General features: G+C 45.9%; 1 protein-coding gene across 3 annotated transcripts in view; it reads right to left on the reverse strand.

Moving 5' to 3' along the window:
• Nucleotides 1-4,565: 4,565 nt before the first annotated feature.
• The window catches only part of CARD10 (caspase recruitment domain family member 10), a 54,695-nt gene continuing 32,056 nt past the window's right edge, over nt 4,566-27,204 (reverse strand). For 2 of the 3 annotated variants that reach the window (XM_054987756.1, XM_054987755.1), the window contains exons 10-22: nt 26,795-26,941; nt 24,387-24,502; nt 23,387-23,427; nt 22,342-22,462; nt 19,909-20,089; nt 18,589-18,712; nt 16,954-17,194; nt 15,282-15,351; nt 13,923-14,010; nt 12,983-13,135; nt 11,620-11,726; nt 8,562-8,677; nt 4,566-5,261 (exon numbers count right to left, since the gene is read on the reverse strand). In XM_054987756.1, the coding sequence (XP_054843731.1) occupies nt 5,054-5,261; nt 8,562-8,677; nt 11,620-11,726; nt 12,983-13,135; nt 13,923-14,010; nt 15,282-15,351; nt 16,954-17,194; nt 18,589-18,712; nt 19,909-20,089; nt 22,342-22,462; nt 23,387-23,427; nt 24,387-24,502; nt 26,795-26,941 (1,713 nt within the window). In that variant the 3' untranslated portion in view covers nt 4,566-5,053. Of the gene's footprint in view, nt 5,262-8,561; nt 8,678-11,619; nt 11,727-12,982; nt 13,152-13,922; nt 14,011-15,281; nt 15,352-16,953; nt 17,195-18,588; nt 18,713-19,908; nt 20,090-22,341; nt 22,463-23,386; nt 23,428-24,386; nt 24,503-26,794; nt 26,942-27,204 lie in introns of those variants that run through there. The other variant, XR_008597602.1, reaches the window with a different exon arrangement.

A 27,204-nucleotide genomic window follows, 5' to 3' on the forward strand; every position in this document is an offset into this window, starting at 1 on the left:
ACCACCACCCCACGGGAAATCCCCACCATGTAGGGACCATGCAAGAGATGGTCCTCATCCCCTGCGAGGCAGGCAGGACTCATTAGTAGAAACTGGCTGTCCAAGCCCAGACAGGCAGGCATGAGCAGCCCAGCCAGCTACCCGAGCCCTGGACGAGGCTGGCATGAATGGCAACATTGGGAGCATGCTTTTTTTAGTTCCTTTGCTCCCTTGATCAGCTGTGGGCAGCTTGGGGCCCCACCTAGCACTAGATCCAGGACAGCCACCCCTCTTGCCCTTTGTCTAAGACCACCCCTGACCCAATGTTTGTTGTTTGTGGAGAACATGTGCTACCATAGTACAAACGTGCTGTTGGAGGTGTGTGCAATTTTTTTTAACAAATTGTGTGGATTTTTACAAATCATCAAGCTCTTGTTCCAGGTGGCAGAAAACCACCAGGAATGCACAGGGAGTGGAAGTATGGGTTGCTGTTTTGAGATTGTGCCTTTCTGCTCTGAGATTTGGGGGGAAGGGCAGGAACAGCATATGAGACTCCTTCCCACTGACGTGGGGGGGCCAACAGGTCTGGTAGGGGCCAACCTGTATCCCAGGACAGGGACTGCATTTGTAGTGTGCGGGTATGAATCCATAGTGTGAACTGGGAACATGAACGAGATTATCACATGGAGATCTTCTCCAGGGAGTTGAGATGTGATGCCATCCCATAGGATGAATTTGGCCAGACTTGGATACTGGCCTCCCAGGCACTGCTACATTGACAAACCCAGTCAAGCAGCTTCCTACTATCTTTTTCCCGACTACCTCTCAGCCAGCATTTCACCTGAGGGGCTGCCTCTTAAGCAAGACATCAGATCTGAGACCTAAGCATATAGAGAAGTGTCTCCTTCAGAAAGGAAAGAAGTATCCTGTGCAGATCCGTTACATTTTTACCCCACCCTTCCTCCAAGGAACTCGGTGGCTACAAATGAGGGTGCAATCATGAATTTTTCTGTCCCGACATCATTCACCCCTCATCCTCAAAACAACCCTATGAGGTAGGTTAGACTGGCTCAGGTTCATGCAGAGGGAGGGTTTGTACCTGGGTCTCCCAGAACTCAATCTGACACTTGAACCCCTAACACTACACTGACCACATGATCAAAAGCAATGAATCCCCATGGCCAGAATTCTTCAATATGTAAAACATTCCCTGACGAAGACATGGTGGCTTAAGGAGCTTGAAAATCCTCTTCAGAAATGCTGCCTAGCGTTTGCGCTCCCTTCTTCTTACTATGCATGCACCTTGATGGTTTTGCTGCACCCCCATCCTGAGGGCAACGTATTTTAAATTGTTCTTTACATGACTTATACAAGGTACTTACTGCCAGTAATAGGTGCTTGCAGATGCAAATGGCATTCTTCCTGCCAACCCACCCATGACTGTCCTTGTCCCCAGCAGGCCAAAGGACCCCAAGAGTTAATATTTTACCCAAGATTCCTGCCGCCTTCCAGCACCACATCTGTCTCACAAGGAATGGGGCAAACAGGAAAGCAGAAGTGGCCACTGTGGCTGACATTGTGGGCAGGCAAAACAGGCAGTAAAACAGATGCTGGGAAGAAAAGAAGCACAATGAGAGCCAAGCTACAAGTGACGCCTGACACAGGTTGGACGCTTGTCAGCTTCCCTCAAGTTTTGATGGGAAATGTAGACATCCTGGTTTTGCAGCTGTAATGGAGAACCAAGCTGTAGCTTGGCTCTGAGACTCTTCAAGTGAGAAATTGAAGAGCAGGATTTCCGGGATCCTTGCACCACCATCTCCCCCCCCCCACCCCCCGCCAGCCTTCTTGCAACATCTCACTGCCTTCTGCACCTCAGTCATCCACCCCCCCCCCCCCAGCGGTAAAATGGACCTGAATCAGATCACTATCAGGACAAGCCTGGAAGCAGGATGACTTTTTGCACCAGACCTCTCAGAACTCATTTTTTAAAATCTCACTGTCAAGGCTAAGTAATTGTATTCATCAACATTTATTTAGAAAATTGATATGCTCTCTTCAGATGTACTTGAGGCGGCTTAAAACCAGCCAACACAAAACCGTGATGTGTCAGCATGAATGGATAGATGGTAGCCCAAATGGTAACCATTTCCAAACCTGAAAGACTGAGCCCTCAAAGGAAGACTGCAAAGATTAATTTTCTAATGCGGGCCTGGAGTTCCAGCACAACCACAAGCCCATCGTCCCCTCCAATTCTGCCTGGCAAGTGACCCTTCAGTGCCGCTTTGGATTTTCATGAGAGGGTTGCCCAGATCAAAACCCAGCTTGTCAACAGGGCTGCAAAGGAGGGCGCAGTCAAGAATTCTACACCTCCATGCTTCTCCCAGCGGTCCTATCACCCGTCTCCCATCCCACTGAAGTGTCCTAAACTGGGCTGTTTCCCCACAGTATGTTGCATGTTGGGGGGCCAAATAACAGAAACAGAGGGGTGCAGGGGAAGAACTGCAGCTGCAGCTTCATCTGGAGCGGCAGGGCTGTTCAAAGAAACGGGGCTCTTCGGAGGGCAGCTGTGGCCTGGGATTCTTCATCATCGAATCCCTCTGGATGTGACCAGAGCAGGGATGCTGTGCCCACTGGAGAAAAGGAATCCAAGATTTTTTTTTTAAATCACTTTCTATTTAAAAGCTTAAAATATTTAAACGTTGCTAAAAGCATGAAGCCGCTGTTTTCTCAGAATCACAAGCTACCCTCTCTCTCCAAGAAAAGAGCTAATAGAAATATGAGGAAAGCCCCTCCAGGCTTGTAGAATCCCAGCAGAAATATTCCTTCTGAAACAGGCCTTCAGAACTGGATATTATTTTAATATTGTGCTTGGTTTTTCATGATACCTTTTGAGGAATGTTAGTAGAAAGTGACGCACTAGAGCCCTGCCAGGAATTGCAGGGTGTGAGATGATTTGGAAATGAAAACACGCGTACACACTCTCTCCCCCCCGCCTATTGAGGGCTTGTGATTACCAATCCCTACTGGGGCAAGGGATGGGATTCTATAACTCTTAATATTCCACATCTCCTGGAGCATATTTATCAATCTTCATCAGGCCATGGGGGGGGGGCGTGTTTAAATTTAGAAAATCTTGTTTTTGGACAGTCCCAGGGAGTCCCCCTTCCTGATCTATGGGTGGCCTGCCTTGGTTGTGTTTGTGATAATAATGGGAGCTAGCCAGCTAGCAATTTTATTACTACTTTTTATTTGGGGGGGGGGGGAGGAATCACAGAGAGAAGTTTGGAAGTTTCCCCTCACCCCACACCTTAACTAATCTTCATGACTCTATAAGCCCTCAAGGGCTTGAGCAGTCTAATTTCCCCACCACCAACTTTAACAAACTCTCAAGTGCTCTCAATTTTCCACACTTCCTGGGTTTCCCTCCATTCTTAGCAGGCCATTTTGAGGGTTTAGTTATTCTGGTTAATTTACAAAGTCATATTATTTTCCATACCTGGACAGGCACCAAACTAGAAACTCCTACCACATCTCTGGACTGAAGCGCCACCTCTTCCTGTTACACTTCCCGAGAAGGGCCCCCAAGAGGATGGGGGAAAGTCTCCTATTAATTTGCTCCAAATCATACCCTGTGAGACTTGGACCATGTGAACAGCTGCCCAAACGTTGCTAAATGGGAACAGCAGAAGAGCTCAACTTGTCATCTGCTTAACCTACGCTCCATGGAGACTTGGCAAAGGGCTTCAGTTTAAAACGATTTGGAGATACTGGCTCATTTTAGGGTCAACACCACCTTGGCTTTCCACCATCATAGTTGGCAGGAAGGCTTGGATGCGGGGAGAGAATGTGTTCCAATTCATATTACTAGTTGCATACCCCATTTATATGAAATGAAATTAGTATGAGTGAACTATCGATGGCTCTCAAGCCTATGACAGTTTCCTTTGCCAAACACATTCAGCATTCCACGTGAAGCATCAGGCCCCTATAAATCAACAGAAGGTGAGCTTCGCCAGCTGACCGCCTCTGAAGCTTATACCATTTCCAGAGGGCTAAGCAGAAGGCAAGCCAAAAGCCCAGCTGTCTGCCACAAGCTAGCTTGGATGTTCTATTTCTGCTGGCAGCTCTCATTCTCCCTTCATCTCCTTTCCATGATCCAAGAGGAAAAGGCAGGGCAGCAGAGAGCAAAGGGACAGACTTTCTCATACTTCCTCATCCAGAGGGGCTGCATGAAGAGACACTTTGTTGAGCGGACAGTCTGATATCTGGCTTTCAGGTGGCTCTTTTGGGTGCAGTATCTTTTATAGCTTCTCAGTGAGCAGCACAATTGGTCACCTGTTCCACATCCAGGGAGGGCAGCAGGAATAAGCAGATCTACCAAGGAACCAATGAAAGGAATGTTAGCCATATACTAACAACTATTCCCAACAAGGGTTACACTGAGACCACCTATGCTTTTTCTGGGAGAAGTCACAGAAAGGGATACCAGATAGAGAGGGTTAAAGCTAGACAGGAAGATGCCCCCCTCCAATGCTGGAAGAAGCAGCCAGTCATTTCTTTCCATTATAGATGCTATTTAATTCTCTTTTATATGCAGGTCTTCAATTTAAAAAAAATCATTAATAATTTAAACTCAATAAAGCTCGTGACAAGGCTGTCTCACAAGCCCACTTAAAGTTGCTCCAGCTGAAGGGACTGTGCGTGTCTGCCTGTGTGCATGCATGCAGACACATCCATCCCCTCTGCCACTGGGATGTGAGCAGAGACAAGAGACCAGGGAGAGCACAAAGGAAGCAGGAGGGAGGCTGAGGAATTAGTCAGTTCAGGAGGCAAGGGGGCAACAGCATGGAGGGCAGATTTTCTCAAGGGTTTCTCCTGCTTTTCACGCCAAGGGATGACCAGACCACATACACGTCCCACAAGCCAAGAGCACAGGATGTGTGGCATCAATCATAGGCATGGAAGAACTTCAGTGGACCACAGAGTTCACGCCTCTGTCCTGCAGAGGCAATGTGCAATTCTTCTGGCTGTAGATATCCCAAAGAGGACAATACTTTCTCTGCTGGAGGACCTGTCACATTTCACTGTCTTCAACCCATATGATCCTGGTCTGTTCCTGGAAAATGTGGGCCTTCACCACCTTCACCAGCTCCCCTGCACTCCTCCAGGACTGAGAATCCACGCAGGCCCACGAACAGGGCAAGGCATGGAGATTCTGCTCAGCTCTTTGGCACTGCTTCAGCACTTCGGAATCACGCAGCCCTGACTTCCCTAGCAAGCTCCTGGAGAGAAGCACGGAAGAAAAATGCACCATAAGTATATTCTTCTAGATTCTATGAATAATGCATTGGCAGAGATGGGCTAAGTCAAGCATGTTAGTTTAAGCATGTTGAAGTCTAATGGTCTGATCCCAAGTACTGAGGTGCTGCCAAACAAACGCTCAAGTTAGAGCGTGCACCAGCTGCTGCATTAGTGGAATGTTACAAATTGCAGCATTACACTCATGTTGCCAGAAAATATTTCAGTTCAGAGTTTCAGCGGAAGTGCCTTCAATGCTTAACAGCTGAGGGTGCACACAATAAAAGCCAGTTGACCTTTGTACAAAGCCTGAGGGTCTGTGGAATACATCTCCTAATACAGTGGTACTCAAATACTTTGTACATCATCTTTCCTACAAAGCAATCCCTGTACATCTTACCATAGAATCCCTGAACATTGAAGGTAATTCTATGTCTACAGTCCATATACTCAGAATGGCCCTGCTAAGTGACACTGTCCACTGCATGAAATACAAGACTGCTGGAGCCCTTCCTCCCGCTGCAGCAGTGTTTCGAGCCCATTTGGCTTTCCTTTCCTTTTCAAAAGCCATTCGCTGCAACTGCTGTGTGGAACCTGTGTCCAACCAGACCTAACACGTTAAAAACCAAAACATATAATTTTGCCCTGAGGTAACAGGGGAAGAAAGTAGGGATAGATTACATACTTTTCTGGGAAACCTTTTCCCCATTACCCGTCTCACTGAGGAACCTCTAGGTTTGAAAATTATTGTCCTAACACAGGAAGGTCTCCCTTATGAGCAGGACATATCTGGCATCTCCTTCTCTGAAATGAGGATTCCCCTAGAAACAGCAGTATGTAGCTAACAATCCTTGGACTCCCCTGAGAGGGATTTTCCTGCTTTCCTCTCCTGTTACAGCCTTCAAGAACAGCATAGGGATCAAAGTGAGGGTCTGCAGTAGGAGATATTAATCAGCAGAAATATCCAAAACTGCCCTGACAGAAATGCTATTAATCTAATTTACTTCTTTTATACCCCACCTTTCTCCCCAATGGCCACACAAAGTGGCTCACATCCTTCTCCTCTTCTCCATTTTATCCTCACAACAACCCTGTGAGGTAGGTTAGAAGGAGTACATCTGACTGACCCAAGTCACTCACTGAGCTTCTACAGCAGACTGAGGATTTGAACCTCAGTCTCCCTGGTCCTAGCCTGATGTTCTAACTACTACACCATACCAGCTGCTTCATAGCTGGATACATGCCAGCTTTTAGGGTGGCAAGCCAAAAGCAAAACATTATCAACAGACCTTAAGAGTATCTTGTGCTGGTGCAGGCAGAACTAGAACACCAGTCCCTCAGGTCCAGAGGCCAACTTCTCAACAACTTAGAGCCAAGCTACAAGTGATGAATGACACTTGAATGGCAAGTGAACAGGGAGGAATACACATGTGAGTCTGTTCACTTGCCGTTCAAGTGTCAGTCATCACTTGTAGCTTGGCCCTCAGTCAGTGCAGATGTCTTTAAAAATATACTTCCAAGTTGTTTCAGGATCTTCTGATTGTGCTAGATTCCAGCCTAGGTTTCTAACTGGTTCGCTCAGATCAGCCTCAATAATACCTACCATACTATTAATTAGCAGCATTCCTGCTTCAGTCAGCTTTTAAGTCCAGCCCCTTTTTGCTGCACTGCTCTGCTTCCAAACACTCTTGCCAGACTTGAGCTCCTGCTTTGCCTTACTTTACAATGGAAACGCTTCACCCCTAAAGATGACAGGTGGACAGCACCAGCTCAACCCAAAATCCAAGGCTCCAGATTGCCACTGACCAAGTCCCTGCAAAGCTCCTTGCAGTTGCCATAAACAGGGCAAAACTTTCAGTTGAAGACTCTTAAACAGCCACGGCAAAAGACACTGTAGCCATCATGGATTTAGAGTGCAATCTTAGGCAGAGTTACGTGATAGTCTAAGCCCACTGATTTCAGTGGACAGGTTTTGCTCTTTCAGGTTACAAAATCTGGGGCTGGAATCATAAAATACTAACAGTACAATCCTATGGAGATAGTAAAGAGTCCAGTAGCACCTTTAAGACTAACCAACTTTATAGTAGCATAAGCTTTCAAGAGCCATAGCTCTCTTCATCAGATGCATGAGAGAGCTGTGGCTCTTGAAAGCTTATGCTACTATAAAGTTGGTTAGTCTTAAAGGTGCTACTGGACTCTTTACTATTTTGCTACTACAGACTAACACGGCTAACTCCTCTGGATCTACTCCTGTGAAGAGTTACTCTATTCTCATTGAGGGCTGCATCATGCTGATGGAGTTTGAATTTTTGTAGCAGCATGGGACAAGTGATGAATAGTGGATCCGAAAAGCCCTCTCTTCAGGCATTGGGCACAGCCAATCTCTGGTTTTTCAGCCTCCAGCACATGAAGAGACCACATTTGTCTGCTTTTTCCATTGTAACCATGAAGAAGCCTGTTCTGTGTTTTGAAAGGCATATTAAATACACATTTATTCTTTCCATGTAGTCTCCCTGATGTACAAGATCTTAGGGGGGAAACTGACTGTGAATTGGACAAGGGATAGAGACTATGGTGGACAGCAGCTGTTTCCCTAATCACAATGTTTCTTTTTCCATCCTCCACTATCACAGAAATGGCTCCTCAAGGGGGGTAATTTGCATCCACTAACTGCCCAATTTAGAGCAGTTTCTCCAAGCGATTTTCTACACAGTAAGGCTTACTGCAGAAGATAAACATCTGGATCACATGTGTGGAGTGATCCATAAATAATAATATTTATCCATTCGTAATGCACCTGACAACTAGGTGTGGTACAAAAAGAATCGAGCCCTGCTTGCAGGCTTATAGAAAGGAGGTAGCCCCGGTTTTATTTCTTGGAGTCCCAGGGCTTGGTTGAAAGGTATATCACACAGTAACCCTGCCAAAGCTAAGCTGGTCTTGTCTGTGTCTACTCAGGGAGGTATATTTGTAAGCTGCCTTGTGTTCCATTTTGGAAAGAAGGTGGGCTACAGATGCCGTGAAATATTACTTAGGGTTCAATGGTTTCCAGGTAAATTATGGCACCCTGCTGTGAAGGAGGCTTCCCTCCCCTACCACTGGCACCAATGCAAAGTTATCAAAAAGAAGCACAGCCTTGCACACACCCTAAAAGCAAACAAACATCACCCTGCAAAGGCAAAGCCTCCTGTTTCAGCCAGTGCCCCCGGCCTTGTTCTCTCAATGTGATTAGCTTCCCCATCCATGTAATAACTCCTCCCGATCCTAGGAAGGGCTTTTCATACCTGACTCCCCTGATATTCTTCGCAGTGACCTCGACATGGATAACAATGGGATATATTTCACTTTTAATTAGATCCCTCACCACCTGGACCTCCAGCTCTAGCAGGCAGTGTTTATTCTGCAAGGAAATCCAACAGATTTACTGATTTAAATGGAAAAGAAATAACCTGTCCCTGACAAGTTACATTAAATCAAACCCCATACTGTGAAATATCATTGCTTTTCCAATAGTAATTCCATTAAAAGATGGGATTTACTACCAGACTTAAGAGGAAAGCAGAACTGAAGGGCAGGGTCATCTGATATATTACAGACCAGGAGTCCACTATGTCTGGGAGAAGGAGATCCTCCAGAATACTCTGTCTTTTGGAGTGGGCAATAGTAACCTGCTTTACCCACTCTAACTTTGCCATGGGAAAGCACTTCCTCCATGGGAAGATGAAAGGAGGGTGGTGGTACTTTGTATAGACACCGCACCCAATATGCTGGTCCACAACTGTAATCAAGGACTTAACTGGGTCTCTACAAATGCATGGAGGATAGCCACTGATGCACCTATTAGCCACAGCACCTCTATGATCAGAGGCAGCCTACCGCGGAATAACAGTTGTGGGGGGCAACATCAGGGGGGGACTTTGGCCCACTTGTACTTCTTATGAGGAGCATCTGGCTGGCAATGGTGGGAGACATGCAGACAAGTGGTCTGATCCAACCAGGCTTTTCTTATGTTCTCAACAACGCTTCAGCATCCCCTTTTTGCTGATTATATTGTATTTTTCTTTCTTTTTTTATATAATTTTTTATTTTCAATATCTAACATACAACTACTACATACATACATACCCTACAAAACATTAACTACAAAAGACTACAATAGCACAAGGGATAGGAAAGAGGAGAGAAAAAAGAGAGAGGGAGGGAGGGGTGGAAAAAAGGGGAAGGTACCCTACTAACACTAAACACTACATTTCTGTTTTCCTTTCATACTGCCATTATTCAAAAGTTAAAGCTTTATATTATATTGATGGAGTGGTTGACCTTACTAAATGCAAATTACAATTTAATTTCAAGTTAAATTTTTCTTCCCCTCCTGGGTCCCGGACGGAGTTCTCTCTGCGCAACTGCAGCCGCAGTGCTCGTTTCCTCCCCCTCCCCCTCAGACTTCTCCTTTTCGTCTTGCTTGGTGCACTGGAATTCTGGGTTCCTGTCCTCAAAATCCTTTAGTTGATCTTCTGATAATATCTTAAAGGCTTGGTCTTTATGGGTGAACCAGATTCCTTCCGGAAATAACCATTTGTACTTTATTCCACGTTCTCTCAGAAGAGCTGCGAACTTTTTATACTTAAAACGTCTTTTCCGGACTAGAAATGGGACGTCTTTCAATATCTTAATTTTGTTGCCCAAAAAGTCCAAATCCGCATTGTATGAATTGTATAGGATAGTGTCCCGGATCCTCTTAGATGAAAAATCGATGATGATCTCGCGCGGCAACTGACGCTTCATTGCATACTTTGAAGTAGCCCGACGGGCTTCCAAAATGGCGCTTTTAACTTCTTCTTTAGTTGCCCTCGCGGGTGTCGCCAATAGTTCCGAGACAAGACCCCGTAAGTCCTCGTTTTCCTCCTCTTTCACATTCTGGAGGCGCAAAATTGTCTGTGTTCGTTCCACTTGTAGCCCGATCAACTGATTCTCCACCAGTTTAAGCTCTTTATTCGTAGCCTTCACGAGTGACGCACTTTCCCGAGCAGACTTCTCTGCCCCCCCCCCATTGCTTCCTTGATGGTTTTCACTTCGCTCTCAATTAAGCCCACCCTTTGATCTGTTTCATTCAGCTTGTCAACAAAGGGTTTTATAGCTTCACCAACCGCCCTCCGTACAATTTCCTCCAGCGATTCTCCCTTTAAGGCAGCCGAAACTGACTTGCCAAGGGCAGGACTTTGTTTTTTTGTTGCCATTTTGGGGGGGGGGGGGGCGCCAACCAAATTTTGAGACTCAGCAAAGGGGAAGAGTGAGCCTTCTTAGCTTCAGATCTCACCTCTCCTTCACATACGCTTGTAATAACAGAAGGAATTCGCTTACTTGTAGGCTCTCGCCTAGTTCTGCTCTTTGCCGTTTCTCATGGCCCAGCAGCACTCGAGGCGCCGCGCACGTCCGCCGGCCTCCGTAGGGACAAACGGGCAATTAACCCCCCGCATTGATTCCGGGGGGCTCTTCCCGCAGCGTCCCGGACCCAGCCTCCCTCACTGGGAGTTTTGGGGGCTAATCTTCGCAGATCAGCCGCCCGGACAGGGTGCTCGGCCGCTTCCTCTCGAGCCAGCGAAGAGGAGCGTCCGACATGGCGGAGAAAACGAAACCGAATCAATTATATTGTATTTTTCAGTTGCACTGAGTAATCCTCCTTGGATCTCAGTGAGAAAGGTGCATGACAACATCAACATCATCATCATCATCATCATCATCTCGGTTTTATTTCAGTTATGCTTTTTCCCCGCATTTAGCAACTTTTCTGCAGCTTGTCAGCAGCAGAAAATTCAGCAATTGAAGTTTTCTCCACCGTGTGCTGGGAAAAAAAAAACTTCACCAGTTGAATTTCTGCTTGCCAGGCAGCTGCTAGAGGCACATGATTCTTGCCATAGAAAGCTGATTAAAAGAGATCCAGCATCCAAGACCAGATCCCATTCTGGCATCAATTCCTTTTCATGTCACATGACATCACCTCTACTTTCCCTTGTCTGAGGATCTCATGATTTCTTTCCCACTACCCTTGATAATCCAAGATTTGAAATCTATCAAGGAAAGGGAAAGTATGAAGTCTCTCAAGGATTAGCGCATGTGGCCATTCAGCTCTTTTTAACATTTCCCTCTTCTAGAAGTGCGGCTGTTACACTCCACAGTCTACACTCTGGGGAACTGGAATAGCGCAGATGTTCTCTTCACAAAGAGGCCCCTAGGTAGCATTTACAACAGGGGGAGGATTTACATTGCCGGGACCCTATTCTAAAGCATACTTATAGTAACACTTGAGGAAGCCCTGCCTTCTGACTGTGCTCCCCTTCTCACCTTTCCAACAGCCTCCCGGATGGCACGGATCCTCCCGCAATCCCTCTGGCTTTGAGAAATCCCATTAGCATTATGTTTGGAGGAGGAAGAGGGGAGTCTTTCTTCCGCTAGAGTGTGTGTGAAGAAAAATGTTTTTAAAAAATGATCTTTAGACACATGGAGAATATATGCCAACAAAGAGGGTTTTAATACAACAAATGCTTCCCAGTGGTATGCTCAGATATGCAGCCCCAATCCTATGGCTGCTTAATCAGAATTGTCCCAATGAATTCAGTTAGACATTTCAAGTATACATGGGCTTGCGGCCTAAATTATGCAACTGATTAATTTATATCCTTCTCAAATTTTTGTGCAGTATTTCTTTTTTTGCAAGAGAAAGGTAGAGGCCTGAATCCATGCAAGCAATTCCAAAGACGAATGATGTCTTTAGACATCCACAGACTACCCCTCCCTGCTGCAGCCCCCAAGACCACCCCAAAATTTAGTGTTTAGGATTCAGCAGACCCTCAGGAACAGCATATGGGTCTAAGTATGTGTGGGCATACGCTCTGTCAAGTTGCAGCCAACAACTCCAATGAGGAGCTTTCAAGGCAAGTGAGAAGCAGAGGTGGTTTGCCATTGCCTTCCTCTGCAGGGTCTTCCTTGGTGGTTTGACTGGCTGTATTTTGCTGCCTCCCCCCCTCCCCCATGGGGCTATATGGTGAGACAGAAAATTATGCCTCTGTTGGATACAGACCAATTGTTTCTGGACCTCCATGGGTTTCTAAGACTTCATCATTGCAGTTCCTACTACTTTTGCTAAGGGATCTACTAAAGGAACACTGTCATCGTTCAGGGGTCCTCCACTGGTCCCAGCTGTTCATCAACATTCTGGGCCTTCATTTACTGTAATGCATCATAATCATAATGCATCATGAGCACCTAAATTCAGGCTGGTCTGACAAGGCACAAAATAGCACAAGCAAATCTTTGCTTCAGCAGGTGGTACACTCATTACCTTTTTTCTACAACCCTGCAGGCTATAAACATGGTTTGTTTTTTCCCTTTACACAAATACAGATTTGCAGGATTCTTCTTTCTGCACCAGACTGTGGACCCTGCACTAAGCTGAACATGTGTAGAAACACAAAATGCATATTCCCTTGTCAACAAGTGCTTCTTTCTCAAATGCAGGAGATTCTTGTTTACAAAAGAGAGAGGCAGAGCACCTCTGTGAAAGGAGACTAATGATGATGAAGTGGAGAAAGACAGAAGAGTCCATTTCAGGAATAGTCTTGAACTCAAAGGCCAAGGTCTGGGAGACAGGAAGAACCCTTGGCACTCCCAACAGCCCCAGTCAAGTCCCTCAGCCTCACAGGCTTACCTGCTGGGTACAAGTGGAAGTCCTGATGAGAAGAAGGGAGGTCCAGCAAGTTCCTAATGAGATGGGGTGCTAAGCAATCAGGCGAAAACACCACAGGGCGACGCGTCTGAATCACTAGAGGGTGTACTGGACTGTAGGGTTTTGCAATTCCATCTGCAATAAAAGACGCCTGTAGGTGAGCAAGAGAGATGAAAGTGGAGCAATCAGATTTAGTAAGGGGAGGGGGGGCATGCATTTAATGATTGTATTAACTATAGTAACTACAGGGAAAGGACAAAGAAGAGTGTGACGCACTCCCCTATGTGACCACTAGAAGCTTTATGCTAAGGTCTGGCGGCTTCTTTTGTTTGCAAACAATGATAAAGAGTCCTAAGACATCCTAAACTTGGCCGTTTCCAGACAGCTTACCTGGCTCCGGAACGTTGCGCCATCTTGCGGGGAAAACGCGAAATATCGCGTTTTCTTGCATGAGTTTGGCGCGATGTCACGTCGCGCAAAACTCGCGCGAGAAAACGCGATATTTCGCGTTTTCCCCGCAAGATGGCGCAACGTTCCGGAGCCAGGTAAGCCGTCTGGAAACGGCCCTTAATTGTAATGTATTGCATCATGAGCTTTTGTAGACAAGTGCCCACTTCAACACAGGCAAATTGCCCTGTTCGTTTTCAAACTTTTCTCTACAGCCATGAAGGTGTGAGTGAGGGGGGGAGTACTTCTTTCTCTCTCTCCCTTTCCCCACCTGCCAAATTCTTTATCTAGATCCAGCTTCCAACATAAAGTTATGAATTTGCAGAACATCCACTGCTAAGCATATAGAGGACATTTCATGAGAGACAGACCTGTCGTTGATTTCAAGGGTTTCCTAAGAGCTATTTATGTGGAATAATAATAAGCACAAGCTTTTTCCCATCAGGGATCAGCAGTGACATGGGCCACAATTCACCTGAGCCAGGGCCTTGCAGGCAGGCCTCCCCCTGCCCCCCCTGTTTGTATTTCATCAGACGAAGTTGGTCCAGAGCCCGTTTTTTCAGCTGAAAGAAACAAAAATGGGGGGGAGGAGACTGTGAACACAGAATACATCACTCAGTGGCTCACAAAATGACAGATACATGTTTATTATGGAGAATTAAGTGGACTGTCTTGGGACGCAATCCTCAAAGCAAGAACATATCAGCAATTAAGCCTTATCCTTTCTCTGTCTCTGAATTCCTTTGAGAAACACCTTAAGATAACACCACAAGGCACTTCTTTGCATCCCCAATAAGAACAATGCATTGTTTGCAAACAATAAGAGCCAGTTTGGTGTAGTGGTTATGAGCACGGGACTCTAATCTGGAGAGCCGGGTTTGATTCCCCACTCCTCCACTTGAAGCCAGCTGGGTGACCTTGGGCTAGTCACAGCTCTCTGGAGCTCTCTCAGCCCCACCCACCTCACAGGGTGTTTTGTTGTGGGGATAATAATGACCTACTTTGTAAACTGCTCCAAATGGGCATTAAGTTGTCCTGAAGGGTGGTATATAAATCGAATGTTGTTGTTGTTATCATTATTATTAATGTCCCTAAGAAAATGGCACTCCTGCAGAGACAACGGCTGCCACTGCACTGGTGCACAGGGGAGACCCAGGCAACTTTCCTGCAATGAGAGAGATGGAGGGAGGGGCAAATCAGCCATCCCTAAATCACACCAACTGAAAGCAAACAAAGCCAATCAGTAATGTCAGGTAGTAAGACCTTCCGGCTGCTCTATGCTTTAAACAGAGGCCAAGCAAGGAAGCCCAAGGTCAGGAATACTGGGGGATTTGTTTTTCAGATGGCACCACACTAAACCTGTGTATGCTAAGATCAGCAGCACTTACATCCTAAAACAAGACTCATCAACTAGTCCTCAGACTAGAAACTCATCTCTAGTATTTATATTCCACAAAATATGTAAAATGGCTTACAAATATTACACTTTCTCTCCATAATCCTAGATATAGGAGAATCAGTTCCTCAGTAGAGAAAAGCACTTTGCTCATGTTCAAAGGGATTTTCTTCTTTCTATATTTTTCACATATTTGAGTGAGAAGATTTAGCACTGAAAACAGGTTCCAAGAATTTGTCAGCATCATTACACCTTATCTAGACCAAAAAAAGCATTTTCTTGGCCACTGTCTTCAAAAATGAGCCCTGATCAATCGCCTAATGAGAAGACAAATCCACCAATTTATGCACAACCTCAACTTCACAGACATCACACACAAAAACCAGCTACTGACCTTTTCAGACCTGCACACACACACACACACACCCTTCAGATTACCTTAGTCCTGCAGCCTTTCTGCCGGGCCACCCCTTGACCTTTCTCTTGTAGCTTCAGAAGCTGGAGAGCCCTGGAAGGAGGATAAGCAGCTCACAGGAGACCCAAAGCAAAACAGCAGTGTAGCAAGGCAAACCGGTCTTCAGAGGCACACTGAAGGCGCACTTGGACAATGCAACTTTTTTTTTTTTAACACATGGCCCTTTTAGCCAGCAAAGCTCACTGTGCCTTCTCTGCCACTCATCCTCCCAACAGCTATGGAATATAGAAGGATATTATTATTCATCTCATTCCTGCCCTTCATAATGACACATAGCTGCCCATTGCACCTCTTCACGGAGTCCTTGTAAACACATGAAGCTGTCTTAGAAGGTGCGTATTGTCTGCTCGGAAGGCAGCAGCTCTCCAGGATCTTTCACATCAACTGCTACTAGACTGTTTTAACTGGAGATGCTGGGGATTGAACCATGGACCTTCTGCATGCCAAGAAGATGCTCGGCCACTGAGCCAAAGCCTCTCTGCTCAGGTAAGACAACAGGACTGCAACAGATTCGCTTTTTCTCTTTCAAAGTGTAACCACTTGCAGAGGAAACAGTAAAAGGTGTGTAATCTGCAAAACCAGATAGTAAAAAAGCACGCCCTCGTGCATCCTGCAATCCCAGTTTCATCAAGGAGAGAAGCTTTTGCTCTTTTGCTAACAATTTTGCCAAGTGAAGACTATCAGTTCAATAGAACTTGATGGGAGCTTTTCAGAATCAAGTCTGCCCATTAGCAGATGCATAGCCCCACCTCGGGATCAGTTTCTCGATCAAACTCTATTTCCACTTTGTAAGAAGTGTTCTTTATAAGTCTCATCTCAGTTTTCCCCAGGTAGACTCTGCAGAAAAATTCTTATTAGGTCAAAAATACCCAAGGATATTTCTGGCTGAGCAGCAGTTTGAACTTGGGTCTCTTGATTCTCAATTCCCCTCCCCCAGCAATTCTTTACAATTCTCAGCAGGCTCCGCAGTATATTGCAGTGTTTTCATCCCACTACCCCAAACTTCTGTCTCCACTGCTCTACCCAGCATTATTTACCATCCATATTTATTTATTTAGAAATGCACATCCAATGTTCTCTTTAAAAAAAAATCAAGGCAGCTAACAACTCGATAGTAATGCAGTAAAAGCACAGCATCAAATAAAATTCAATTAGCACTCTGAAACCCAACTCTAAAATTAATCCAATAAAATTACATAAATATTACAAAACATATTTTTTAAAAACCTGCTTAAATAAGACTTTGCGGGTTCTACAAAAACAACGCCTGCAGACTAGACCTCAGCAATACTCAGTGGGCAGATTGGCTGATAAGGAGCCTGCTGCGTCCAACTGTTTCCATTTCTCAAATAGAAAGAACAGAGCAAGGCAGATATTAATGGGCATGGGTTCAATCCCTTACAACCCAAATCTGATCTGCTACAGATCTCTTCTTCTACAGAACTCAGCTGCTATGATCATGCTTATCCTAAAAATACCAACACACTGCATCCTACTAAACCTGAAAACAAACACACGCACCCCAGTGCAGGTGAGAGAGAGAGAGAAGCAAAGTTACTTGCCCATTTCTGGAAGAAAAAAAAAACCAGAATTGACATGCCAGAAGCCAGAAGCATGTCCCCACTAGCCCATTACCTATTGTAATTCGGTACGGTGCCTCTGTCCAAGTCTCGGAGTGTGAACGGGTCCACTCGGGCACAGTACCACTCTAGACGCCCCTTGTGCATGGTGTCTGTGATGTGAAGGATCTCGCGACACTTGACACACAGGGCATAAGGGTCCACAAGGTCAAGGAGGGTGAGGTTGACACGCACATAGAATGAGTCCCCAGGAACCTTCTTCCCCGCATCCAGGGCCTCTTTGAGAGGTAGGTATCCTGCCAAAGGAAGAAGATGCAACAGTGTGGGGGGAAAGGCCCAGTGGAGAGCAGTATCACATACAGCTTCAACATTTGCATAAGTTAACAGATCTCAACACAGAAATCAAACACTGATGAGGCTCAGCAAAACAAGATCCAGAGATACTGCAAGAACCATTCAAGGGCTGCATGGATCTCTCCCTCCCATACCAGACAAGCAAATAGGACTTAACAAATTATTACTATCATGCCATCACTCTGTCTCTTTTAGCAACACACAGCTTGCAAACACAACAAGGAGAACAGGGTACACATCCATGAGAACAGGGTACCACCACCTGTCTTCTTCTTCTTCTTTTTTTTAAGGTGGAACCCATGCTAGGGCTTCCTATTTGCACCAGACTCCCAAGTTTTCAAAGTCATGACAGAGTCAACAAAGCCTTTGAGGGGCTCCCTAGACCACTGCTTGTATAGGACCATCATCCCCTGAAGCAGAGTTGAAAGTGAATTATATTTTAGGCAATATCGGCACTATTGCATCCGGCACCCCTAGGAAGGGAGGGAGGGAGGGAATATTGATAGAGCAACACAAAGACAGAAGCCTTACCCCTGCCATGCACACACCTGAGCTTCCAACAATGTTCAAAGCCCACTGGCGACTCTAGCTTGCCCTGACCATTTTCAGACAGTTAAGTGGTTTGGAACAAGGAGCTCCATCCATTTTCTAGAAGTTAACCTTGAAAGTCATGTGACTAGTTAAAAAGGCTTGAGGGATACCAAGGATGCCCAATGGTAATAGGCAATCCTGCCCAGCAGCATATATGCCACCCACAATCTACTTTTGCATGCCTATTTCACATTTTGTGTTTTGTTAGCTATGGCGGAGAAACCAGGAGCCACACAAAGCATTACACTGAATTTCTACACACTGTAAGACAAGGCTATCTTATTCGGGCTCTCCTCAGGCTTTAAGATTTCACTCTGCAGCATTCACATTCTTATCTCCTGCAACCATAAGGGCTAAAAACCTTGCTTATATTTTTTTTAAAGTTAAAGCTGAGATACTCCGAAGATGTGGAATCCCGTGCCAAATACTGAGTTCAGTGTTTCTACAGCAATCAGATGTGCAGAATACACCCAAACCTGATTACCCAGATGAACTGAGGATAACAGGAACATACACTGTAATATATAAATACAGCTTATCTTGTAACAATCATTGGTCCATCTCGCCCAATACTATCCTGTTTTGACAGGCTAGGATTCTCCAGGCAGATGTCTTCTCCATCCCACCTATCCAAGATAATTTTGAATGGAGGTGCCAGGAAGTGAACATGGGATCTTCTGAAACCAAAGCACATTCTTCATTCCTGAGCTGCACCCCTCCCTGCTATGTGATTATAGCAGCTTACCTTTCATATCAGGCAGAAAGGTGAGAGCAGTTGGGTCATCCCAGCGCAACAGGCTCAGATAAGCCACCTCTCGGGTGCAATTCTCCAGGGAGAGCACCTGCCCATTTAGCTGTGTCCCCTTAAGCTGCCAAAGAAACACATCCAGAAAGGAAATACATGGATCAGTCACCATTTGGCCCATAACATTTCATTTCAAATTCATGCCATTTCAAAGTTACAAAGCTCTATTTCTACTTCTTGTACAGAGAGGCCAATTCATGTGACCATATTTTCCTGTAACAAAAGATCTTAAATGGCCTGATCTTTCTCTAAAGAAGTATGGCGACTTCTGTGAGCACCAAGCCAGGCAAATCTCCTGGAGCCACTAGGATCAGTTTCAAGCCTCTGTTCAGTGATGGACCCCAGGAACTATGCATGGTCAACTGCATACCCATATTTAACTATTTGCCAGGGTATCAGTATGGCTAAGAAAAAGAGGGTACACAACCTGTTCATAGGTGCCACTCAGAGCTGGCATAACAGCCAGCGTAACAGCCTAGCATAACAACCTAAAGCCTGAGCTACAATTTCAGAAGGCCCTGGTTCAGACCTTGACTCTGCTATGAACTCACTAAGGAGCAAGGCCCTATGCTTCAGCCCCCTCCACCCCCACCCCTATCTACAATATGGAGACAATAATACTTGAACAAATTTACAGGGAAGGTTGTACAGATGACCAAGATAATGGGCATGAAGTGCTATAATCAAATGTTAAGGAGTGTTCTTATAATTTTTTTAATTTCATACTGTTGAACTCTTGGAATGGACAAAAAGGCATGAAGATAAGCCTTTCTGAACCCTTAACCTGCCCCAGAACAGGTTTCCATTCTTTCTCCTTAAGAAACTCGTTTTAGAAATATGATTTGCAATGTATCCCTCAGCCACTAGGTGCCATTCTGTATTATAGATGCAGAGGAGTTAGCCGTGTTAGTCTGTGGTAGCAAAATCAAAAAGAGTCCAGTAGCACCTTTAAGACTAACCAATTTTATTGTAGCATAAGCTTTCGAGAATCAAGTTCTCTTTGTCAGATGCAGGCATCTGACGAAGAGAACTTGATTCTTGAAAGCTTATGCTACAATAAAATTGGTTAGTCTTAAAGGTGCTACTGGACTCTTTTTGATTCTGTATTATATATCAGCAAACGAAGCAGGGTGTGCTCTTAGCAACCTTAGCGGACAAAATGGAGGCACCTTTTTTGCTTATGATTACAGAGTCGTCGTCTCCCCCTCCTCCCCCTTTCCAGCACAGGCGTTAATTGCAATCCCGCACACTCATTCATACCTCTAGGAGCCGGTATCCCTCTCGAAGTCCTGCGCTCTCAGCTTCAGAACCTGGCCTCACCCACTGAACAAAAATCCCAGTCCTGTTTCCGCCAAGGATGGCGATATCCCCAGCAAGTCCCCCATTTTGAGGCGCTGGAGTGCTCAGCTGACCTGTACTGGACAACTGCACCACGACAGACCTGAACAAGAAAAAAAGAAACAGCAACCACGGGCTATCTTGACTCTGGCATCTTTGCCAAGAACATCATTCCCTGCCTGGGCTAGCATATAATAAGGAGATCCTCAAGCCACAGGGAACAGTTGCTGTACTGCTGCTAATTTGGTCTGTGCTATAGGAAATGTGTGGCTTGAGTAAATGTACAACTTTCCCTCCCATCTTCCACCAGGCCAAGCTCAAATAGGTCATGTGACTCCGGCTCTTCCACTGCTACCCCAGGGACTAGAGTCTAGAGCAGGTGCCTCCTTCAGCTTATCACCTCGTTCCCCAGTTTATACCATTGCAATTCCATGGGTTGGATCCTATGAATCACAAATGGAAGAAGAGTTTAGAATTAATCTCCTCCCACGAAGACTCTGAAAAAAGGGAGAAATCCCCCTCCCCTTGGGTGAGCTCACCTCTTGTTCCAGTTACAGAAGAGCTTGGAGAAGGAGGGAGGGGGCAGCTTCTGCCAATTTCTCCTCTCTCCGCCACACCCCACACTCCACTCTGTTCCTGAGCAGCCCCCCCGCCCCCGCACTCTGAAGGTGCTTTTTCAGGGGATCATAAGAGGCTATAAGGGAAGGGAGAAATCTGTTTCTTTGGTTCATTCTGTTCAAGCATCACAAACTCTAAATTCCAGGAGGAAGAAGAGGCTTGCCCATGGACTGAAAAACAGCGTGTGGAAAGATCACATAGGCAGATATTTTCTTGCCTTATAAAAACAGGGCCAATGTCCCATCTAGGGACCAAGATGAAAGAATACAGAGACTGTGTTCCCATGCTACCCCAACGGAAGGGGGGTGGGGCTAATGGTCAGGGCGGTTTCTCTTGCACTCTTTGCCCAAGCTCCTTGCTATTGTCCTTCCTCAAGTCTCACTCGTCTTCTGCACAGGCCCCCAGAACCTCACTAGCAATACTGTGCCAACTCTTCCGTTACCACACTGCTCTCCTCTCGCCAGAGCCGGCGCCTCCATTGAGGCAACCCCAGCGATTGCCTCCACCACTGAGGCGCCGGAAGGGGCACCAGGGCTGGGGCCGGAGGTACGCATCGCGGAGCTGGTGACAGCAGCGCATGGGCAGCTGACTGGGAGGGATGGAAAGCTGCCCGCATGCCGCCCCAGCCACCTGCCACGCCTGGCCCGCAGCTACTGCAGCCTCCCAGCTCTCCCATGCTGCTGCCACCGCCAACACACTCCCAGGCGGGAGCAGCAGCCACGGGCCAGGTGTCTGGGGTGGTGCGCGGAGCAATGGAGCGGGAGGGCTGGGAGGACACATGCGCGCCTCCCCAGCCACCCGCCATGCCTGGCTGGGCCGGCAGCCTCTCAGCCCTCCCGCCGCCTGCCCGCAAAGGGGGCAGGAACAGTCCTGAAGCTGCCTCCCCCCCCCCCCGGCCTCAGGCACCAGAAACCCTGGCGCCGGCCCTGCCTCTCGCTCCTTCCCCACTACTCATTTGCTGACCCCTGATCTGGTCACTGCCATCCCTGCCTATTCCCATCTAATGCAGAATACAACCTTCTGGACTGGACAGGTGCCATGTCACTTCGACGCTCTGCAGAGCCACAAGCTTAATGTTGTCACTAAAATACTGCAGCAGAAAATCTCCCTCAGAACCACACTGGTCTGGCCTTTTCTTTAGCATTCAGGACCTACGCATACAGCAGAAGACTTTGTCTCGAGTTCTTGCCCTAGAAAAGGCATTGCACAACCATCTGGGCACTTCCCCCATCCCACAACTGGCACTGCTTTTCTTCCGCCCATTATGACAGGCTGCAACACATGCAGGGGTGATGAAAGGGGAGGTGAAGGGCAGGGCAGGAGCCGAGCAGTAGCAGCTTGCAGAACTGAGGGAGGTGAATCTTGGGGATGGACAACATGCAGTAGATAGCACACATGACACACAGGGTAGTTCAGTGTGGGTGCCCCAACTGGGATGCTTGAATTCAAGGAGTAACCCCCAGAAAATACTGAGGGCTAGCATAGTTGTTCAAGTATTAGACAAGGACCAGGGACTAAGTCCAAACCCCCCTCTCTGCTGTGGAAACTCACTGGGTGACCTTGAGCCAGTCATCCAAGCTCAATCTAAACTACCTCGCAGGGTTGTAGTGAGAATAAACTGAGGAAGGGAGAAACTCCTTGAAGGAGAGGTAAATAAAAACACACTAGAGAGATTGTGAGTCTCACTCTAAGAATACATCACTAATCCAAGGGGGGAAAGGTAAAAAACAAACATACCTCCTGGCATACTCCTGCTGGTCAGAAGCGCTGGACAAGCAGATTTCTGACTTTGCCCTAGTGTGTGCACTGATGGAAGAAGAGGGTGATTTGGCAGATGAGGCAGTGTTCATAATGCTTCCTAACAGACAGAGGGATGAAGAATTTCATTATTGCAGACGACATCTGAGAATCCGGGGTTGCTCAGAACTAATTTGACCTAAACAGTGTTTGTGAGTTTCAGACTAAAACTATGACAGACACAGGACAGGAAACATGCAAACTTGGGCCCATAAATGTTACTCCATGCTGATATTTCCCATTCTCTCAGCAAGGAAACCTCCCATGACTGCACCATTTAAGATTACCCCACCTGTGCAGGAACTGTTTATGGAAAACCATCACCCATGAGGCTGGCATAACATTCAAAGAACACCTCAGTTCCTGCGAATGGTGTTTTAAACACAGGAAGAATCCTGAAACGGACTCCAATGATCCCTGGACCAAATGCTGAGATATTCCTGTAAGAGGCCAGTGCAAAAAACATGAACAGGAGCAAATCTGGGGCAAATCTTTCCCCTGATATGAAAATTGGCTCCCACACCTGACTGCAGAAGCCAGACAGACTTTGCATGCATGCCAATTCTCCCAGGCAGGTATTTTGGTAGAATGCCACAAATCTAGCCGAGTCCGAGATATACACTGGGACATGCTCTAGAGATTTACAGCCTGTCACCAAGAGCCGATAACAGCCTGAAGCAAAAACATTTATCTCTTCCAGTTCCTACTCCTCTGAAGCTGAATTGAATTCACTGTCAAATAAAACCCTCTATAAATTAAACACACTGGATTGCAATGGTCTAAAAACTAAGCACATGTGCATACATGCCACTGCTGAAACCCCTGGAGGTGCAACCTGAGCTGGCACAAGAAGTATGGGTCAAGGTGCCCCCTAGTGGGCACATGGTCACGCAGCTGGTGTGACAATAGGAAACCTCTCCTTTCCCCAGTTCTTTCACACAACCTTCAAGGAACTCCATAGTGGTAGAATTGCAGCTGACAGTACCTGTTAAGTCTTCCATGCTGCCAAAGGACCCGTAAGACTGACTAAGGGCACAAAAGAAACACAGAAAGAAATTAATTCACATGGTTCTTTAAAACATAATTTTGTATCCGATCCTTTCTCCAGTCATAACAGTCCAAGACAGTCATTGAGCTATATCAAGGGCCAGATCTGCTCCGTTTCAGAGGTAGAACTACATGAGCGCCATTTCCTGAACGTGTCACTGCCTTGAACTTCACAGCAGCAGCTCCGGTTGGCCAGCTCCTACTAGTTCCTGGCCACTCACTCATTCTTCTCAGCAAAACGCACCTCTCGCTCTGCAAACAGCACACTCTTCATCCCCCATTTGCATTCCTGCAGTGCAAATACTTCTGCTTCTCTCTCCCATTCATACACCCTTACACTTCTCCTAATGACACGGCATCCTTCCCACCTGATACAAGATCCTTTCTTTGACTAGCAACCTTCCATTCCACAGCTTGAAATTTGCATTTGGCGTCTCTTAACCCAATACACCAAAACAAGGAGTGCTTAAAGATACAGCCCCTCAACAGGTAGGGTTGCCACATCCAGCTTGGGAAATGCCTAGAAATTTTGGGACTGCTCATGGGGAGGGAAGAGAGCTCAGAAGAGTTGAATGCCAGACAGTCCACCCTCCAAAGCCACCACTTCATCCAGGAGAACTGATCTCTAATTCTCTACAGCCTGGCAATCAACTGTAACTCTAGGAGAACTCCAGGACAACGCTAATAACTCTACTAGCTACCCTGAGTACTGCCTGTCACAGAGCTCTCAATTAAGAATCACTGGAACCTAACAGCAGCAGAACAATATTATATTCGCTGAAGAACTGATTTGGGAATGAACTAAGCACCACAAATATATGCTGATACCAAAGCATGCTGTGTGGCTGCTGAGGTACTGGGCCTCTGGGGCAAAATTCAGGACACTCATAGGGAGGAATCCCAATGCAGCACAGAAAACCTAGGAGTCCAGTCATTACCTCTTGGAGTGCATCCATCCATTTTCACGTTGCCTTCGAAGTATGGAGCCAGCACAAGGTGGGAAGGGAAAGATGGAAAGGCGATTTATTTCCTTCTCTCTGTCTGGAGTCACTTCCTATGTAGAAAGGGGGGGGGAAAGGCCTCAAAACCAGGTGCAGGCTATCTCGCCTCATTCTCTTTATGTTCTCTCTCATACTGTGGCCAGTTTGGTGTAGTGGTTAAGAGAGACAGGACTCTAATCTGGACAACTGGGTTTGATTCCCCACTCCTCTGCTTGTAGCCAGCTTGGTGACCTTGGGTCCATCACAGCTCTTCCAGAGCTCTCTCAGCCCCACCCACCTCACAAGGTCATTGTTGTGGGGATAATAATGACATACTTTGTAAACAGCTCAGAGTGGGCTGTTTACAAAGTTAAGTTGTTCAGAAGGGCAGTATATAAATCAAATGTTATTGTTGTTATCAGATTTTTTTTTAAGTCAGAGTTGACTGTATTAATTTTATTAGAGCTACATTACATATACTTTTTGACAGTAAATGATGCACATAACCAACTGAAGAGCCATTCCATTCCCTGAGTGTATGAGAGAGAAAATGACAGTCATTTTTTTCTTTTCCCTTTCTTTTTCTTTCTTTTTTTGGCAAGCACTTGCATTCAAATCTTTTAAGAATTGGCTGCCTGATTAAGTCAAGGGCACCTTCTGAAATTGATCTTTGTGACATACTGAACTGCAAACATGAAAGAAGAAGGTCATGTAGATCAATTATTTATGTTAAATCACAGTAATGCTATAATTTATAGTACATTTCAAAGAGGGAAGGCAAACGCTAACAGTATCTTATCGTCCTAATCTAATTGGGTTAAACTTATTTTTTTTAAAAAGCAATTCAATATAAATCATGACTTGTGAAATAAAGCCAAACTGTGGCATGTTCTATATATTCATGGCCCACCATATACCTCCACCTAATTTATTTCCCTTTACAGAACTGCAACTACAGAATCCTGTTCAACCTGGAGATAAATTCTGTCTTTCTAAATTCTCACACTGTTAATTGCTGTGAGGTTATTGGGGTTGGAAAAGACAGCAAGCCTCCTTTTCTACCTGCTATTCCTTTTCAGGTTCAGTAGCATTTCAGCTAGAAGTGCAGAGTCTAAAAAATGAACAGCTTACCTGCTTATTTCTACCCAAAAGACACAGCCGCAGATACTTAAATACAAGCCAGAAATATAGACTTCCACGCAAGAATTCAGTAGTCAGCAACTCGCCTGACTGCCAAGCCAATTCAGAGAAAACTATAGGGCAAGAAGCCAAGCCCCACTGCCCTTATGCTCTTTATTCTGCTACCCTCACCAGTGCATTCCCAGCCAACTGAAAAGCTCCAGACCACCACACTGGCTGTTCTGGGAAGGGGAAACTCCAAGAAGCCTATTGGATTGTAACCAAGTTCATTTCTGGAAAATTTCCCTCTGAGAGCCAGCCATGATGATAAAGTTGGCTGTAGCTATTGGGCTCCTTTTAGAAAAGCACAGAGAAAGGTTAGACCAATGGACAATTGTTCCAATATTCTGCGACAGGAAATAAATTCTGCAAATTAAATGTATATGCTTTATTCTACTTGCCATCTTTCCCCCATAAAGAACTGAATGGGGGGGGGGGTGTCTCTATATGAAGAATCTGATTTCCATAGTTTCCAACTCCAAGATTCTCTCCAAAACCATAAAGGCTTTACATTACAGTGACTAGGAGGAAGGTCCTATCGAGTTTACATCTTTCATTACCTTAGAACAGGCCAGTTCAGATGACCCACGGTATCACATTCTCGGTGAAAGGTAGTGTCTACCACCCCACATGCCAGCCCCATCTCCAGAATCAGCATGCACCCACTTGGTTGCACAGCCTGCAGGTGGAATGAAATCCAACACATGCAAATTCTCCATGCACAGCTGAAATCCTACAATCTAGGCTTTCAACTGCACATTTTAAAAACCTAAGGAAATTGGATTTGGCCGGGTCAGTCCTTATGCAGATGCCTCTTATCATCATGCCGATGCCTCTTGGCAATGGGAAACAATAACTATGGATGGCTTGGGAAGGGGGTGTCACATTTTCATCATAACATAAGGAGCAAAATATTGTTGTATTTTGCTCCCCCCTCAATGCCAAAGAAATAGCCTTGTGTCTTCTGCCCCCACTTCCTAACTCCTGGGTACCATTTCCAGGTCTGACTGGATACCCATGGAGGCCATAGACAGAGCTCCAATCTTTAGTTGCAATATCTCCTCTTCAAAAGAAAAAGATAGTAAGACCAGGAGAGAACTGATCAACTCCCACACTGCCTGGCAGGTTTGCCCAGGTTGTTGGGCCACACAAATGCAAAACAGTATTCGGGATCACTAAAGCCTCACCACTTTCTGGTTAATATAATCCTCTTGAAAGACAACATCCAGGACGCCGGGTGTATCTACAATTCCATCCTCCAGGATGGAAGGTTTCTCGATAATGCTCCAGGTGCTGCTTAGAATGGAACAGAGGGAATGGGAAGAGGAACACATCTGGGGGGAAAAAATAAAAGAGGTCTCAATATTCTAGATGATTCCTAGATGTATGCTGAGGTTTTTATTTGCCTGGAAGCACCTTCAGCAGCCCTGTGTGGAAACACCCACCCCAATAAATGCACTGATTTCTTACCTTGCTATTTTGGGAAGCAGAAAAAGAGAGTTCTTGCAGCAGATTTCCATATTGCCCCTGACCACTTTGCATACACAGCAGCCTCAAAGAATAGCTACACCATGAACTGCACAGCTGCAATCCATTA

The sequence above is a fragment of the Eublepharis macularius genome, chromosome 9, assembly GCF_028583425.1.
Source record: "Eublepharis macularius isolate TG4126 chromosome 9, MPM_Emac_v1.0, whole genome shotgun sequence".
Taxonomy (NCBI): domain Eukaryota; kingdom Metazoa; phylum Chordata; class Lepidosauria; order Squamata; family Eublepharidae; genus Eublepharis; species Eublepharis macularius.